General features: G+C 23.9%; 1 protein-coding gene across 1 annotated transcript; it reads right to left on the bottom strand.

Annotated features, from left to right (window-relative positions):
* Nucleotides 1-1802: 1802 nt before the first annotated feature.
* Nucleotides 1803-14828, bottom strand: LOC145833932 (4-aminobutyrate aminotransferase, mitochondrial-like). The gene is made up of 12 exons (XM_082941209.1): nt 14713-14828; nt 11752-11846; nt 10998-11027; nt 10377-10494; nt 7479-7528; nt 7214-7343; nt 6799-6914; nt 6434-6628; nt 6098-6250; nt 5674-5841; nt 4459-4717; nt 1803-2392 (listed from the first exon to the last, which is right to left on the bottom strand). Exons 1-12 carry the CDS (start codon nt 14777-14779, stop codon nt 2271-2273), a joined length of 1503 nt encoding a protein of 500 aa, XP_082797335.1. The 5' UTR covers nt 14780-14828; the 3' UTR covers nt 1803-2270.
* Between the last annotated feature and the right edge of the window lie 5111 nt (nt 14829-19939).

Raw genomic sequence — 19939 nt, forward strand, 5'->3', positions numbered from 1 at the left:
GTATTATAAGTTTTAACTGTAGTCACGGACGAGAAAAATAACAAAATTAAATCTAAAAATATCAAAACTAGCTTCAAACGAAAATTGTAAAAGTTCACAAAATATACATAGTATCTAACAGTAGTATCTGTATTACCTGAGAGTAAGATTACACACGGCATATAGCACAATAGAATTTGGTAACTATTTTTCTTTAGAAATACTACGAACGAAAATTATAGAAGTTACCTGAACAAAAAGTTGTCAGTGTAATCTGGGTAACTTAAAAATTTTTTTGGCCAAGAGGCAATTATCTACTAGAAGTAAAAAGTAAACTATGTTGTCAACGAATGCATTTTTTGATATAGTACAAAGTAAAGTGTTTGTAGAAAAAAAACATTTGAAAAATGTTTTCAAGTTTTAAGATTCTTATAAGTCTGTTATCTGTCGAGGCTTTAATAACAAAACAAATAAAAAATAAAGGGCTCTAACTAAACTTATATAAAAATATTTATTTTACTTTTCTTAATTTAAAGTTTTATAATTACTATTACTTATATATTTTACTCTGATTTCTAACTTTGTTAGTTGCTAAAAAAAGTTGATAATAAGGAAGTAGGATAAATTTTCTATGAGTAGTTTTCATTTTCAATTCAGTTAGTATTGCTTTTAAACTTAGATAAAATATTTAATAAAATTTATAATGACATTTAAAAACTTTTAAAAACATTAAGTTATTAATACAATAAATTCGATGATTTGAGTGTTTTAACCAGGGTTACCGAAACTCATGGAGTCTACTTGTCAGGTTAAACAAAGCTCCTGATTGAAAGTATTTTCAGCTGAATGTTTAAAAGCGAGAATATAATATTGTAAAGTTTCTCTATTAAAAATGTTATGTTTTTTATTTTTAAAGGTTATTACAAACAAAACAATGTCTCTCTCTTATATTTGGGTATAAGAGATTCTGAATTGTTACAAATAAATCTGAAAAAAGTTTTTGAACAAAATAAATGGAAGATATTTAAGTGAAACAAAAGTGTTGAAAAACTTATGGTTTAATAAAAACAGAACTTTATAATACTTAACTTAAGTAAGAATTAAATACTTATGTTACATTTTTGAGAATTTTATAGACAGTGTAGATAAGTCCACAACACAGACGTACAAAAAAATTAAAATTTTATTAGAAAAAATTGATCATATTTTTTTCAATTATATTGGGTGTAATTTTTATTTATTTATCAAAAGTTAAGGCTTATCTAGTACTATTTTATCGGTTAAAACATAACACTTATAGTTTTTTATAATTTTTTTTCCTTAATTGTAGTTAAGAAGTATATTACTTTTCTTTTTATAATTCTAGTAAGTTGAATAAGTTTGTTAAATTCAGAACAAGTACATATTGATTTGCAAAGAAATGATTTAAAAGTAAAAATTTTATGATATTAAATAAGTTATCTTATTTGTTTTAAGAAAACCTTATTAAAAATTTGTTTCTAATATTTAACTGTTTTTAATCTAGTAAAACTAGCCATAAACTAAAACTTTCTCGTTGATTAATAAAAAACTTTTTAACAAAAATATAATTAATTAATTTTAAACATTTAGTAAGTATTAAATTTTAATTAGTTTAATAAAAATTTCAAAATTTCAATATCAATTTTTAAATACTTTCTTTTAAAATATATTTAATAAAAGCATCAGAGACTATTTTCAAAGTGTTTTTTTTTTGCAAAGCGTGACTATTGATCGTTTATTAAGTTATGAGATTTGTTTTTATAGGTAATTTTCAAGTACTATGCAAACTGTTATTACGATGGTTAGTAGCAAAAAGTTTAATAACAAATGAAAAATAAATTAAATTTCAAGTGATACTACATAAAATTACTTTACAGTTATAAAAAATATATGCACGTAAAATTTCACTCTACAACAAGTTAATTCATAATAAAAGAGTTTTAAGAGTATTAAAAATCATGAAAACCATTAGATTAGTGTTTATTAAAATTAATAAGTACTATTTCTATTATATTTATTGACTATACACGATGTATTCTACTAACTAATTATTAAATTTAATAATTTTAATACAATAAAGAAAAAAAATAGTTTTTTGTATACATCATTTTTAGTATAAAACCGTAAAATATACTTTATAAATTAAATGTCTTATGTTAATTTTCCCCTACAATCAGTATACAGGTACTTTTTTATTGATTCAATACTAATTAGCAAAAACACAATTTGTTTAAATTATTAACCGAATAATATACATTTCGATTAAATGATCATTTCATGTCATGAAGCACCGACTTAAACTTGTCAAAAAATATTTCAAGATGTTTAGGCTCGAGCATGACTGTTGGCCGAAACCTTATACTTGAACTTCCGCATCCTCCGATCATAACTCCTATAATTTATTTTTATCAGTATCTGTTTTCTCACGTTTTGTTTCATTTTTTTAACAAAACAAAAGAAAACATACGTTTATTGAAAATTTATCTAACAAAACTTAATAAAAACAGGATTTAAAAAGTATTAAAATAAGTTTTAAAACAACTAGCTTTTAAACGAATGTTTTCAAATTTATTTATTTATTTACAATCTAAAGTATTTTTTAGTATGCGATACAGTACACATTATTTTTTCAATAAAAGATACGTTAATACTAAAAGTTAAGTAATATTAATTAATATATTTTAAGAAAAATACAATAAGTCTTATTAAGAACAGCAAATGAACTAAAAGTTTGTTTAAGAGTAGAAAAGAATCAGCGTATAAGCTTCAAAGTTTCAAATTATCTGAGAATTAGTCTTTATTTAACAACAACGTCCTAAACTGAAAAAGCTAATTAAAAGTTTAAATGTCTATATAGTAAAAAAAATTAAGTGCTTTTTAAGGAAATGTGTTAACATTACCTTAGATCATCGCTAAGAACGGACATCCATTTAAATGCCTGCAGTGACTTTAATTTTAAACCGGAATTGGTATAAATGAGGCTTTTTAAAATCTAGAGGTATTAAGTACAGTATTTTTGTATAAGTCAAGTCGTTATACTAGATCTAGACGCATGTAAATTTAAGCTCCAAAAAAAATTGTTTTACAACCGCTTAATAAAAAAAAAAGTCTTATTTGTGGCAGAAATTCTTTTTTTCAATTTTTTCAATTTTCAATTTATTAGCTAATGATTATTAGCTAATAAATTGAAAAATTGAAATCTAAATAATTTTTACAAAAAAGAATTAATAATTGAACTTCAGCCGATAAAAAGTTGTCTAGTAATTGCATAATGCAGAGTAATAATAAGCTGTGTATGATATAAATAGAAATATGTTGAACAAATAAAACAGTTTTCTGTATAGATAGTGGACAACTAAATAAACTGACAATTTTTGTATACTTTAAAGCAAATTTAGCGCCATTTATTGATTAAGTAAAGGTGATGTTTACAAAAATAAACATAAATAAAAATTAAGCTTAAAATATTGTTGGACTAAACTTGTGATTTAAAATAAAATGAACGAAATATAAATATTTTTATACTTTTACGCAAAAAAAAAATCAATAGTTGATATTACAGCTGTAAATTGTGATTAGTTTAGTTTCAATTCTTTAAACCAAAAATTAAATGCACATTGTGCTTGCTGTCATAATGCTGCTCTAATGTCTAAATGGACATGAATGTTTCTAAGATTAATCTTTTTAAACACTTGATACATCTACTTTTTATAAGAAACAATAGAATATACCTAAAATGTAAAAAATATACAAGGAACATACTAAACAGCGTTTAAATTATGAAGTATTTCACAAACAAATATTTGTTTTAGAGCCTTTGTACATTGAAAAAGTAGTCTACAGTTGACCAAAGAAGTTTCTTTTAGTGAAATTTTTTTCAATATCAAATGAGCAGAACATGAATTCACTAGTAACTATGATATAAATTTTATAAAAGACAGTTAAACTGTTAATTGTATCTTAAATATGCATTTTCTATGTCGTGAACTTAATTTTTGGCTTAAGTGTATTTATCAAACACTTTTGTTTAAAAAGTTTAAAAAATATCCTAATTAAGCCTATAAATTTTTGTATATAAATTTGAATGATTTATATCCGGTTATTGATCACGATAAAGAAATTGGTGATCAAAAGTTTTGTCAAAGGACCTGGTGTGTAGGTTTCTAAAGTAATGTGTACATTGTGTATATTTCAAAACATTTTAATAGTCATAATGATACCACATGGCTAAAGATGTTGTTAGTAGTTTAAAATATTTGAGTTTGATAATTTTTAACTATAATCTCTTAGTTAAGTTGTTATCGTTTGTTTATGATTCTCTAACTTCATAGTATAGTTTTACTAACTAATATTTACAAATATCTAAATCACTTAATAATATTCTATTTGAAAAGTAACAACTAAAAATGATATGTCTATAGTAAAAGTTAAGTACAAAACATAATATACAAAATTTACCTTTATTAAGCATTTTTGATCTCAAAAGATCTCTCTTTCCATTACCAACTACATCAAATGAGCACATAAGTCCTCTCCCTCTTGCATTTTCAACAACTCCGGGGTACAACGATGCAAGCTCTTCTAGTCCTTTAAGCAGCTGATCACCAACTTTAGCACATCTCTCAACCAAATTTTCTTCCTTAATTACTCTAACAGTTTCCTTAAGAATATACAATCTAACAGGGTCTCCCATCCAAGTATTGTAAATTCTGTACGCCTGTTATAGATGTAACCGTTATTAACTTAACATTACTTTTTATAGTTTCCGAAATATTTTAAAGGCTAAGGAACACATAAGTTATTTGGCTACTATTGTTTTTCATTTATGTTCATAATTTATTGCAAGTATAAAAATAAACAGTTCTTAAAAATATTTATTTTTTAATTTTGTACATAATATACTATTTAGTTTAGTTTAAAAAAATAGTTTATACGGCATTAAATATCATATAGGATTAAGAAAATTATTAAAGCATAATTTTTTTATAAGTTTGTTTTTATAAAGTTTATCTATTATAAATGAACAGAAAAATAATAAAAAGTAGTAGGTGGTTAGCTTTGATATTTCTATGTATATATATATATATATATATATATATGTTTTCTTGGTTTAGAAATTCATCATTAGTTTTGTTTTAATCTTATTTTTTTAAAAGCTTAATATGCTATTTATTTTTTATCTGTACAAACCTGTTTAAGATTTTAAAGATAAACTAGAGTTTTTTTTATCATATCTGTTAGTATTTAAACATAACGTAAAGTTTATTTAAAAGTTTTAAATTACAATTTTTCGATTAAGAGTAATTAATTTTCAGAAAAGTAACTTAAGGGTTAATTTTGAACAGTTAATAAAAAAACTAAGCGTGTTTAAAATATTATATATAACAAAAAACTTGAAAAATATTGTTGAATACTTTTCTTTTAAGTCGTACATATTTAAGCATCAATGTTTAAATTAATTTTTAGAAAGTAAAAAAACTTTTACTTAATTTAGTATTTTTGTAACCTTATATAAGTATTAGTACTTCACATACACTTAAAAAAGGTCTCTTCTATATTTTAATATATAAAAGCAACTTAATCTTAACAGTAATTGTAACTAATTACAAATTTCTTATGGTATTAATTACTTATTTTTACTTATTGAATTTTTCTATCTACATAATCACATACGTCGTTCCATCTCATGTCATCAGAATAATATAGACCACCAGTCGACATTTTTTTAGCAAAAGTAACAATGTCCGGAGGAGTTTCAAGTTTCCAGTGCTCGTGAGCCCACCACTTTCCAGTTATGGCGACCCCTGTTTGCACTTCGTCCACTATAAAAACAACATCGTGCTGTGGAAAAGTGTTAGTAGTTTTTAGAATAAACTAAAGAAGTCAAGATAGACATTAGCAATATAAATAAAAAAACGTTTAAAGTATTGAAACTACTACAGTATATTTAGTTAGATTGAAAGTTTGAAAACTTTTCACTTATATGTTAAATAACAACTCTCTAACAAAGCTATAAAGAATAATTTGAAGCAAAATTGTAAATTTAAGATAAAAATGTAAAAACTCATCAAAATCAAAATAAAACATTTTATGTTACCTTTTTGGCAATGTTTCGCAATTTTCTAAAATAGCCGTCGGAAGCATGTCTATCCCCTCCCTCGGCCTGTATTGGTTCTATTAACATTGCAGCTACAGGTGACCTACTTTTCCATTCTTCAATTATCGATTCAGCTTCTTCAAGACACCTTGCCTTTATTTAAAATGTTTCTGAAACTTACTAAACAGAATTAAGATAGTTAAATTTGAAACTATGAAATTAAAAAAAAAGTTGTTGGTTAAAAAACTAAATACTTAATGAAAATGAAGTTTGTTTTTTATTTACTTAATTTATTTATTATAATTTTTTTTGACAAAATATTTTTAAATTTTGAACCTCTTCAGCTTCATTTTCGCGTAAAAAATCTTTTAAAGGATAGCGGAGTTGAGGGAAAGGTGCTTTGGGCCATTTGAAGGAAGGGACATCCATTTTGTGCACAGGGTTAGTTGAAGTGCACGACAATGCTCCAAGTGATCTTCCATGAAATCCTCTATCAAATGACAAAATTGACAAGTTTGGTGACCCGGGCGCCTAAATATTGTGAACGTAGTTAGGTTTATGTACAAAGCTTTTCAAAAAAAAAAAAATCAAAGTTAAACAAATATTAAACGTACAACAAAAAAGTTTACAAAAAATTTTAAATATCATATTAAAGTAATACTGGGAATCTTTGTAGACACTAAAAAAAAGGTAATGCAAACTTTATTGTCCATTACGGTTGAGCTTTCTTCACTGTCTGCAGTAGGCATTTCTACCCCTCCTCTTAGATTTTTCATATATTTAAAGAAGGCAACTTTAAAAGCATTTTCGTTTGCACCTGAATTCAAAAGCAAAATTTACTCATAAAATTCATTGTTTATTAACACCTTGTTATGCTCGAGTTTTAGCTTAAGTGATCTAATAATAGATTTTAGCTTATATTTTCAAATAGTTTTCTTTTTATAAACTTACTACTTTTTAATGTTAAAAACAATAGAGAAAAGTGTTTTATTGTGTAAACAAAAAAAAGTTTTGAAAAAAAAGTTTTGAAAAAAAAGTACAAACAAAACATTTACTTTTTATCTTGACTAATTTAAACTTAATAATCCTTTGCAAGTAATAATTTATAAAACTAACACGTTCCACATGCCATAGTAGCTACATTCCCACATCCTTCAGGTTTAACTTGCATAACTGATTCATCGAGCAGCTCGTTCAATTTCATTGGAGGAAAACTCCCCAAAGCAGGACGATTTAAAATCGCTGACTGTTTTTAAACGTGTAAATACTGAACATATTTTGTATAAATGCCTTTGAAAGAATGAAAGAATCGTACACATTAAAAAACACAAAAATAAATAAAAATGAGGTTTGTATTAAATATTTGATAAGTCTAACGTACTTGTGCTTCTTTAGATTTACAAATTTCCACGTGAGATGGATGATTATAACCTGAAATTTTTTATGTTTATTACGGGTAGTTTTTATTTTAGATTTTTTTGTAACTAACAAATTCAACGATTTTGACCGCTTTAACATTTTTATAACAGTTTGAGATAGTTATAGTTTTCATAGACAACTTATATACTACCATTACACCTATATAAAGATTATTTTACGAAAAATTATTGATATTTATCTATAAATGTTTGTGTTTAAGATATTGTGTTTTTTTATAGCTCTCCATTATAGACTCAAGACAATTGTACAAATATAGGAAAATTAAATGTTTGTCCTTGTTGTTATATTGTGGAATTGAGTAACTAAAATTTTTGAGAAGCTAGATAGTATAAAATAACTTAGTAAAAAAAGTTTAAATGTTTTTAATAGTTTTCAGGTTACCTATAAACGTTAATAATTTCTTTTTTTACACTGGGCAGGCTTACTAAACTTATTGGGTTTTCAACCTTTGTCTAGGAAATAATGTGACTAGTAGAAAGATATTCATAGTAAAGAAATAATTTAGATAATTTTAACGAAAGTTTGGATGACTACATAATAAGTACTAAAAATATCTTATAAACTCCGCCAATTTAAATAAAAAAAATTATTGCTCTTAACTCCAAAAAAAAAGCTTAGCGGAGTTTGCTTAAACAAGGAAATGTTTTGTTTAATTTTTAAATGACTTAACCTTAGTCTAAAATTGTTTAACATATTAAGTCTAAGATTTTCTGGAACTTTAAACAATAATACGATTTACCAAGTTCTTAGGTAAAAAATATGCTACTAAATAACCATTAATGTTAGTATATAAAAATTTTTCCTAAGCTGCATAATCCCACATAAATATTAGAATTATCATAAAACTTTTAGGGAATTTAAAAATACTAATTATTTTAAGTAAAGGTTATTAATAAGTTTGTTATATATAAAAATATTTAAATGTAAAAATAATCGTATAAATACTTGCTAAAACAAATATAATACTAGTTTAATTTTGAACAAAAATTCAGGTTTAATAAAAAATACTCAAAAGAAGATTTTTTTTTATTAAGATGTCATTTAATCTAAAGAAAAAATCTTCTCAAACATTTAAGATGCTAAGAAGCAGTGGGACGTGTAATATTTTTGTTAGGGGTTGCGGAAAATATACAATTAATAAAAAAAAAATTATGCTTTTCAAAACTTTGATGTATAATAGAAGTACTATAAATACATCAAATCGTTTATAAACTAAATTTTATATTAAGAACACCGTTTTAACAGTTTTAAATTACAATAATAAGTTTTTTAGTTATTTTGTGTTAAGTATCTGATCATATGCTTCACCGTCCACGACGCCCCTGCTAAGAAGTGTAAATAATCTGCAAACAAAAATAAATGCATTGTAACTTGCATTGCCGTGAAAATAGTTGTTCATGGTCTAGATACAAAAGTTTTTACTTTACGTAAGTGTTAAAATCGCTTCTTATTAATGTTTTAGAAGTTATATAACATTTAAAAAAATTAATATGAATGAAAAATATCTGTTTATGGATTATTATTTAAAAGTTTTTAAACTAAAGTTTTTTTAACATTTATATAGTTCTAAATTGATTTTATTAAATTTTATCAACAAAAAACTTAATTCAAACCAATTTTTAATAATTTGTCATTTTACCATTACTATTTTACTACAAATCTACAATTTGAAAATCCGCTCTGCAGTGAAACTTAGTAATTGTTTTTCTCAAAAGTAATAAATTATTAAAAAATATCTATACATACAAAGTCTGGTTTTTAAAATTTCTAGTTTGTAAAGTTGTATTATTTATCTCTGAATATTTTTTGTTTTCTTACAAGTTATACTCCTATTTTAACTCTTCTATTAGAAAAAAATATTTTAAATATTTCTAAGTTTTATAAGTATAAAAAGTTTACTTTCAGTTAGTTTAAGAAAAATTGGTTTCAGGGAATTAAAAAAAATCTTTTAAAATAATGCTAATATCTACGACTCTGTAAGCAATATATTTAGCAGTGATTGTACGGGTGGTAAAATTTTTTAGTCGACGTTCCAGATTTACCTGTTTAAGTCTTTAGTGTACCGAAAAAGCTTAATAAATTAAAAACTATAACTTATATGACTTATCGAACTAATGTAAGTGATGTTTTTACTAAAAAAAAATTTTAATGAAAATTAGTTTTTTGAAACTTTATAAAAAATTTACCTTAAATTTTTTAATTAATTATCAAAAAAAGTTTACTTACTTTTAATCACAATTTAAAAAACTACAGGAGTAATTAGTTCTTGACTTTTTTAACATGTATTAGTTTTGTTAAAGTTACACTTATGTAATCATCTGAATAAAAAAAACCTGTTAGGAGATTGAGAACTGCGAAGCTGTTATCATACTATTCATTTTTCTAATATCGTTAATTAAACATTTTATGAACCTTTTTTTAATGAAAACTAGATAAAATAAATATTTACTATGTTTAAGATACAAACTAGTATGGTTTTGCATAAACTAAATAAATATAAATTAAATAGGTACTTAAACTACTTTTATCTACAGGATCTGAATCTGTTTTTAAAATCGAGATCCGGCTAATTCGTAACTTTAAAGTTACTACTAAATTAAACTCTAAATTTAATTTTGTATATTTGTTGCCTATTTTCATAGTGTTTTACAATAAGAAAGTAATAACACACTAAAAGAAACTTTTTTAGAGTTTATTATAACTTAAAAAAAAATTAAACCGTAAGCTGTTATATAAACTAATAAAAAAACTATACAAGCTCTAAACATTTTCTAGTAATATCATCTAACATATAAAATTAGAATGTTTTAAATATGTTTATATAGTTGCAAGTTTAAACCGAGTGGCATAGAAGATATTTGTTGGAATAAATCCAATAGTACATTTCCATCTGCATCTACTAGATAGTTTCCGCTTGATTTTTCGAAATCGCAGTAAAAAGCTATTTGTTTGTGATGCTAAAAAATCGATGCTGATATTTAGAATTGTTATAAAGTTTTACAAATAGATAACTTGAATAAACTTTCTTTTTTATTTTATTTTAATTTACAAATAATACTGTGTTATTAAAGAATATGTATAAAGACGTTCCCATTAGTTTGTTTTAAAATATAATATAGAAAATATCGTTTAACTCTTTTGTTGTTATTAATTATTCATTATCAGTTTAAATCTAAGAATTGTGTGTAAAATTTTCAAAAAATATGAAATTAATTGTGTTTTAAAAATTTTAAAGCAGTACAAAAAACTTTTTCTTTAGTCAAATAAATTTATTTAGTTTGTTTTTATAAGCTTTTAAATAGGTTTTAAACTGTTTTAGTAAAATATTTAAAATTATTCAAAAGTCTGGTTATATAGAAATAGAACAATTATAGAAAAAATTTAGAAAGCTTTTACCAACCTAGACAAAATATATAGTTTATACTAAGTTTATTCAGAAACATAAGCATGAGAAACAAACCATATGAGAGCTAAGTTGTTTTTGTTCACCCTAGAAAGAAAAATGTGTTAATTAGAAAAGTATAAAAAAGTAAATTGTAAACAATTAAAAAAAATTAATTTTGATAAAAAGCTAAAAATAAATTTGCGATAACATTAATATTATTTTGAAATGTAAGAAAAATAAATATACCAGTTAATAAAAAATATACCTTTTATTGTGTTTATTATTAAACTTTAATTAACTAATGCATTTTATTACTCTATTTTTAAATCCTTGTTAGTGCTAAGTTCTTGAAAAACTTCTTATTACAAAACCTTAAGTTTCTCTTAGTTAACACGACTAAAATACTAATAAAATAAGAAAATGCAATTTACCACTTTAAAGAAATAATGCATAACTTTAAAAAAAATTGTCTAAATGTTTTCGGATTTTATAACATAATTCTTTAACTAAAAAGAGAAGTTTGACTTTCAGACAACTAAGTTAAAGTTGTACCTTAATATTTACTTTAAAGTTACAGATTAATAAAAGCAAATTGTCTTTTATTCTTAAAATTTCTACACTAATAAAGCAATGAAGTAAACTTTTTATAGAAGTGGTATAAGAACGTATTATTTTTTTACGTTTAAACATTTCTTAAACATTGCAACCGTTAAAGATTTTTTTTCTACAGTTTATCAAAATGCAAAAAGAACCAACAACAAATTATTAAGTTGTAAATTGCGTTAAATATAGCTTAAACTGAGCGATAGTAAATAATATCCGTGCTTACCAAAGAAACTGGTCCAGGAACTTTGGATTTCAATAAAGGAGCATCGTATATTTCAGAATTTCTTTTCGAGTATGATTCCGTATGCTGAGATCGGTCTAAAAACGTACAGAGTGTAAATTTATATTAGTTGGAGTTTGAATTTGTTAGCCTTATTTGTTATAAAAATATCGTAACTCTTTTGTGGCAAGTAATTTTACATAAACGTCGTTTTTTACTTATAAACAACACGTTTTAAGTTTATAAATATTCAATACTAGTTTTCCATAGAGTACAAAAAAAAAAATTCAACAGAAGCAACTTTTTACCTAATTTTACTAGATATACGAAGTGTTATTTGTATTTAAATATTTAAACTTAATATAAAGTTAGTAAACTACAGTTGATTTTAGAAATAAACTACATTTAAATAAAGTTGTTTCTAAAAAAACTTTTCTTCTTTTTAAAAAATTAGTTTTATTTCATAACATACAAATTTAATTTAAAAATTTTTCCAAAGAAAAAAAAATCAATTTTCAATATGTCAAGTAAAATGGTTCATTTATACGTAGAAATATTGATTTAGAATTATTTAAGTACAAAACTACGAGTTGGTTTAAAAGCTTTAAAATATAAAGATTATAATCGATTTTTCAAAAAGTTTAATCTTATTTAAGTTAAATGGTAAATTAAAAATGTGCATAGTTGCGTAGAATTTAGATCGATTACTAAAAGTTTCGTAAACAAAGCTACATACACTATCGTATTCAGTAAAAGTGCTGTAATATTTACTAGACATATAGAAATAAAATTGAGTTTTAAGATAAAAGTTTAATACTAATGTTATGTTTATCTTTACTATACAAAGTAACACACTTGTGTGTTAAATGTAAGTTCTATCTTACAACTTTTAAAAAATATTTTTGTTATACGCACTTTAAGTTTGGTATAATGTTATAAGTTTATTAAACATGAAAACGCTCAAAAAGTTAACTAGTCGATGGACCTTGTGTAAAAACGACATATTAATTATCAAGTCATACACCACGATTTATTCATAATGTTTAAAAATTTTATTCACTGCAGCACCTAATATTTCAATGACAGTATTTATTCCTCAGAAGTATTTTTACGGTTTAAAAATAAAAACAAGGGAAGCTCTAATCATTTATTTACAGGTAAGAGTTTTTAATTCATATTTAAATTAAGTCTTACCATAACATATTAACAAAACGCTTTTATATTACTCTAAGTAGTAATTATAACTTAAAGTAACATTTGAAAGCCTCTTTTAAATGTTTTCTATAGAAATTAAAATATATTTAATTTGCAATTATAAGTAGATACTGTAAAACAAAAGCTAATTCTTATTTAAAACAAAGGTAATAATCGATTTCAATACAGTTGTTTATCCAGGTTGGAAAATTTTAGGGGGTGTGGTTTACCTGATAAAGACTAACTTGATATTAGTTTTTTCAATGTTTGTTTATTAGTCGTTAAAACCATATGTTTACTTTTAAGTTTCTACTATATTAAATAAATGCTTTTAAATTTAGATCTACAACTAGAACTTTTTTTAAACTAATGTACATTTACTTTCTTAAACTTCTTAATGACATTTTAAAATATAAGAACTTAGCAATACATGTTAAATTTTGTAAAAAGGTAAAATTAAAAATATATAGGCTAATTTTTAAAGTTGTAAAATATAAAAACTTATGACTATATTAGCTTTAACTTCTTTACTGAACAGTAGCTTAATAGCAAATTGAGTTTTAGTTTCCGTTGTAATATTTTAATAAAAAGAAAGCTTTTAAAATTTTAAGTTCACTTACTAGTTTATTTGTATTATACTTTCTTGTTTTGCAAATAGTATGTACACTAAAATATGCAATCTAACTACAAAAAGCTAACGGAGTTGGCAAACTACGACCCGTCAAGCAACAATATCCGAACAGCCATTTCGGATATTACTGCCATAACAGTAAGTTATTAGTATCTTTTAACTTAAATAGCTGGAACATTATTGCCTAAACTGAAAGATTTATTTTAGATTGAAAATTAAGTTGTAAATTAATTAATATCAAGCAGGATTGATAGTTTAATTTTTTGATAGTTTTTTTTTAACTAGAAATGTACGGTGGCCTGTGAAAAGCTTTATTTTATTACAATTAACCTGTTACTTATTAGTAACTGCCAACCTAAAAAAAAGACAGTTTTTAAAACCTTTTTGTTTTAATATTATGTTAAAGTTTAACTCATTGTGTATTAGTAATTTATCTTCTATTTAGTTATAAGAGATTGAATAATGATATATAAATAATGTAGATAATAACATGTTACAAGCAGTTAAATTTACAAACATTTGAAAGATATTTAATTTTAGTTAAAATTTATGTTTTTACCTAACAGAATGAAGCTTTAATTCTTAAATTGCAAAACTTTTCTAATGTTTTATAAACTTTTATAGTGTTTAAAGTCATGTAATATAAAATAAAAAATATAAAAATGTCTCACCATACTTATAAAATTACTGCTTTAGAACGTAAAGTCAAGCGTTTAAAGTTAATATTATTAAAAATTTATAGAAGATATTTGTTATACAATTTTAGAAGAATTATTTTGTTTTCTATTATTAAAAAGTTATCAATTCATGTATAAATACAAGCAAACTATACTAATTTATAAAATAAAGAGCGAATTAAAGTAACATGTAGAAACTTTATATTAATAAAAAACTATATGCTTATACATAAAATAACATGCATTGATTTAATAGAACTTATAGCTTTTTTGTATCTTTATATAAAAAAAAACTTATCAACTACTTATTTACTAAATTAACGAAGCTTATTAAATGCATAAAATATTTATACATGATTTCCTAACTGCTTAATAAATCATTTCTATTTAAGCTTTCACAAATTTTTATTACATGTCATTTATTCCTTAAAATGAAAAAACAACTAAACAAATTAAATTTACTTTTTGGAACTTTGCAGCAACGGACTGCTGAGGATTTTAGCAAGTTGTTCACCAACTGGACCTTCATGTTTTTTAATTTATTGTAAATTTTTGTAATTTCAAAAATTAAGTATGTGCATGCTAAACTTTTTTTCTCTCTCTCTTTTTCTCCTAAGTTTGAAGTTGGAACATTGCACTCTTCAAGTTAGAAGTTTAAACGAATGCTTTACAAAACTGTTGTTTAAAAAGTTTCAATTTACCATGTTTAATGACTTTTCTGGTAATTTTATTCTTTTAATTTTGTTTCGAACAAAAATATTATCATTATATATTTTAGAGTTTCAAACAGCATAACATTTTTTGTTTACTCTATAGTCTATACTATTTTTTATGCAGTAGGTTAAATAGTTAGTGTTTAGTATATCCGGATTACTCATATATTTTATACAAATGATATATAATCGAAAATTAAGTTTATAAAAAAAAGTAAAATAAATGTATTCACATAGGATATAAAAACACTAACTATAAATCAACACAAAACAAGAAGTAAATATATTGAAAAGTATTTTTAATGGTCATTCTTACACGTGATGCTTAAAAAAGTTTCTCAAACGTCTATAGTTTGTTTGTTCTTTTTTTTATTTGAGTAAATAATAATTAACAAGTTACCTAAAACAACTACTTTTTAACTATTTATAAGTATAGCTTAATTAAATAAAGCCGACAGTGTAAGTTGATAGAATTTTATTACTTATGCTCAAATTTTTAAAATTTTATCATTCAAAATATAAAATATATATAAATATGTCAAAAACTTTATAGTATTATAATATTTTTGCTTAAATTACTTTTCTAATGCTTTTAGCAAGAAAATAAACTAACTGGTAGAACTTTTTATTTTCGTACAAACTAATTACAAATATGTTATGACGTTACATAAACTAAAAGTTGATTCAACTAAAGTTAGATTATATAAATTTGCTAAATATGAATAATATCTGTTGTTTCAGTTGAAAATGAAGTCGTGGTATAAAAATTATTTTTTATATACAACGATTTATATACAGTCATCTCTTGCCAATCTACGCACTCGTTTGGTTACGCATTTTAGAACTCTCAAAAAAATTAAAAAAATAATATTTTAAAATCTTTTACATACAAGTTTATTTTATGTTTTAAATAAGAGTATATTAATTTTTTGTATATTAAAAAAATATTTATAGAAGAAAGATTTTTTTAAATAAAATTAAGACTTTTTCATTTTTAGTTTCTGCCTTCCATAAGGAACCTACTAAACTCTATGGCTTTGCTCTTTGTATATTAGGTGTTTTAAATCCCTTTATATTTTTAAGTCCAACAAGATATAATGAACAATTCATAGAGTTTCATTTAAACTATATAAATATCTTAAATAAACATATTTCGTTAGTACCATGCAAAGCAAGTTTAATTTTAGATGGGCAAGGAACAAAGTAGAAAAAAACAACTTTGTATAGACATAAAAAATTCTTATTAAAGAAGCTTTTCACATACATGCACAACTTGAATTAAAATATTTTTGTAAAGAAAAAAAGTCAGAAAGTCACAATACTGTATTTGGTCAAGTTCATTATAAGAAAATTACCAATATAATAATTATGTTTGCTACCTCTTGTTTAGCTACGCACTTTTACTGTAAAGACAGTGTGCGTAGATTCGCGAGAGGGACTGTACTACAAAAAACTTAATTTTTAAAACTTTTTCTTAAATGTACTGAAATATTTTGCTATGAATAACTAAAAACTTGGAAATTTATTAATAAAAAAAAACAGTAATTAAAACTAATTTTTTATTTAAAAATAAACATTTCAACATAAAAAAAACAGTATATAAAGCATCATACTGTAATTGATTATGATAATTTATGTACACATGGTTTTAGACCTGTTAATTTTTAAGCCGTGATCAATTAAAACCTGATTTATTTCCGTATTAATTAGTTCATTTAAAATTATTTTTTATATAAAAAAATCTCAATTTTAAATTTTTTACTTAACTAAAACTAATTAAAAAATGTGTATTTAATTTCAAGGCATCAAATTTAAAAACTGTATTTATCTTACAATAAGCTTGAATACAATTATTTTAATCATATTCTGTATCCACAGATGGCATGCAACTACCTTGTTTAACGAATTTTAAAATAAGTATTTACTTTGAACTAAAAGCTATAGTGCATATTTTTCGACAATATTTTAAAGCAAACTAAGTTATATTGAAAAATAATTTCTTATTATTACTGCCAATCCTGATCATTCATCTGTGTTTGATATAATAAAGTTCTATGTATATTAAACTTGAAGTTCTAGACCTTTTATGAGCTACAAAACCGTTTAAAAACTTTTATAATTCAAAGGTATTTTGTTGGACGGGGACTACTTAGTTTGATAACTCTTATATGTATTATTAATTTTAAAACTTTTATCTTAAGTTGATTTGTTTTTAACATAAAAAATACTAAAACAGTTTTGCTTTTGCAAATAAAAATAATATATTTTTATAAAAAGCAAAAGGTCAAGCTCAATCTAAATTAACTTAATTTCGTATAAGATTTGAATCTATATAATCTTTTGTGAAAAAATCAAGCTATTTGAAGTAATTAAAAATATAGGTTTAAAGACTAAAGCAAGTAAGTTTTTAACAATTAGAGTTTTCTTTTAACAGATTAAACCAGGGGCAACTTTAAACTGGTTTCCTGGAGCCTGTGGTACTTTCGAACAGGAAAAGGAAGTAATTAAAACGGTTTTAGAATTAAAAACTTTATCTTTGTTAACATGGTTTTTGTACAAGGTTGAAAATAACAGAATTGCAAAATGATATCTAGAATGTAAACTTGATGTTTTCGTTAGCTTTCAAATTCTGGTTCTATAGTTAAGTATAAAGTGGCTATGTCATTTCAACTAGTCGATCACGACTTTACCATAACAAATTTTAGCTTCTAACTATAATAGAAATTATTAAACTACAGTTTAAAACATTTAGGATTGTTTAAGCTTACATAAAAAGGTAGGAAATGATTTTTATTTAGACAGATTTACATTTTAAACTAATTGAGATCTGTACATTAAACATAAAAAAAGTTTTTTTTTACATTGATCAGTTTAAGTTTGTTTATTTTTTCTAAGTGTCTTGTTTTAAGTTGTTTATTTTCTTCTAATACTTTTTCGTTTTATTAAAGCTTAACCTTGTACTTCAAACCAAGTATTTTTTACAAAAAAGTTCATGAAGTTGTGCCTAATTTAATCTTATGAATAAATACGAAAAATACTTTTTGTAAAAGTTATAAAGTTGAACTTATTTTAACTATTAAAAGATGAAAACCAGCTCAAAGAAGGACGACAAAATAAATCATTCTTTGATAAGATTTCAGACTATCTGCAAAAACATGCAAACGTGTTCTACCAATTTGCTTATATTTAAATAAAACTAAGTCTCTGAAAACTGACAATAAAATTTTATTTAATGCGTTCTATTTAAATAGCTGCTAATTACAGTTTTATTTCCGATTTTCCCCTCAGCATTGTCGTTCTATATAAGTTATTATTTAATTTGGCATAATAACTATATGTTTTAAATGTGCTAAACACTATAAGCTGTCGTTTTTTTTTTCCTTTCATTTCGTTTAACTGATTGTTTTATTACTAAAAATTTAAATGATAAAAATTAAATCTAATACCTCGTAAGAAGTTTTATAAGTATGTGGTGTACGACTCGATAACCGAATAGTTCATTTGTACACCAGGTCTTTAGACCAAACTTTTTGAGCGCTTTTTTTATCGTTCAATAAACAATATAACTTTGGTATTTAATTTTAATAAAAAAATAGCTAGAATATAAAAAAGACACATGCTTGCCACGCAAAACTTTGTAAGTTTAGCCTGACTTTTTTCCCCCTTAGACACAAACTTTGAGTACGCACTTCCAATTTAATACGCATTTTCTTACAAGTATGAATTTATGTTACTCACTTTTATTAAGTACGCATTTTTAAACCAAAAAAATTTTTTGAAAGGTTTCTTTCTTATTTAGACTAGTAATGCTTAGTTACAAACTTTCTATGGAGTAATTATTTTGGTGATTAAGCATAGTTTTATATTTCCGACTAAAAAACACTTAGAAGTATTTTTCGAAATATACTGGTACAACAGTTATTTTCTTTAAATAAGGAACTATAGGACCTTAAGAATTGTAGTAACAGGGTTTTTTGAAAATTTAAACCAGGTTTTCTGAATATCTTTCAGGTTTTTGAAAGTATAAGTTATTTTGTCCATTTTTAGTACAAAGTTAAATTTAAGATAAATAACTGACTTAAATAGTTTAAAAGTACTGAAGATACTTTATAGTTTTTTATAACAAATAAAATGTAATTGGTTTAAAAAAAACCTTTGGGAGATTTTTCGTACCTGACAAAAAATTCATTACTTAACATGTAAAAATAATTCAAAATGGTTTTTAGGTGATTTTTATCCTAAATTCCAAGTTTTTTTTTCAAAACCATTTCTTAAAGTCCAGGGTATTTTGGCCTAAATTGTCAAACTTCAGGTTTTTCGGCAACCATGGTAGTAACCAGTTATAAAAGTTCGTGATACAAATGAAGTAGCAAACTGAATTTAAAAAAGTTTTACTTAGACAGGTGTTGAACTCATAGCTTTAAATGTTCAATAGTGTCGTACTGTTAGGTTTTTAGACAATTTTTGTTTTCAATTTTTTATAATACAAATCATTTAAGGTCTTCATAATAATATATAAAATAAGCTAGCAAATAAAGAAATGTAAAAATAACTGAAAACTTTTAAAAATAAGAAAACTTAAAAACTTTTAGATAATATTTGAAGGCTTTTCAAAAGTAACTAATAAATAATGAACTTCACCACATGACCAACAACAAAAGCATCCGAGACAATCTACGACCGATATGTCCTTATTAGGACTCATCAGGCAGGCATAGTCGCAGGAAACCGCTGTTGAGATCTAACCAAACGGCATAAAGTAAATCAGTCCTAAAGCGACCGTTTGAGGTTAAAGTTGAAATAACTAACACAGCTAAATCATTCACAGTGAAACGTCTAAGACATGTCAGCTTATTGTGAGATTATAGTTTGTGCTCGTTTGATAAGTATTTATGATTAAGTATTATTGAGATGTTGTTGTTTGTCGTGTGGTGAAGTTCATTATTTATTATTGATGGCGCGAAACATCTCAACTT

Source organism: Thalia democratica, chromosome 4 (genome assembly GCF_965202585.1).
Source record: "Thalia democratica chromosome 4, ktThaDemo2.hap1.1, whole genome shotgun sequence".
Classification (NCBI taxonomy): Eukaryota; Metazoa; Chordata; class Thaliacea; order Salpida; family Salpidae; genus Thalia; species Thalia democratica.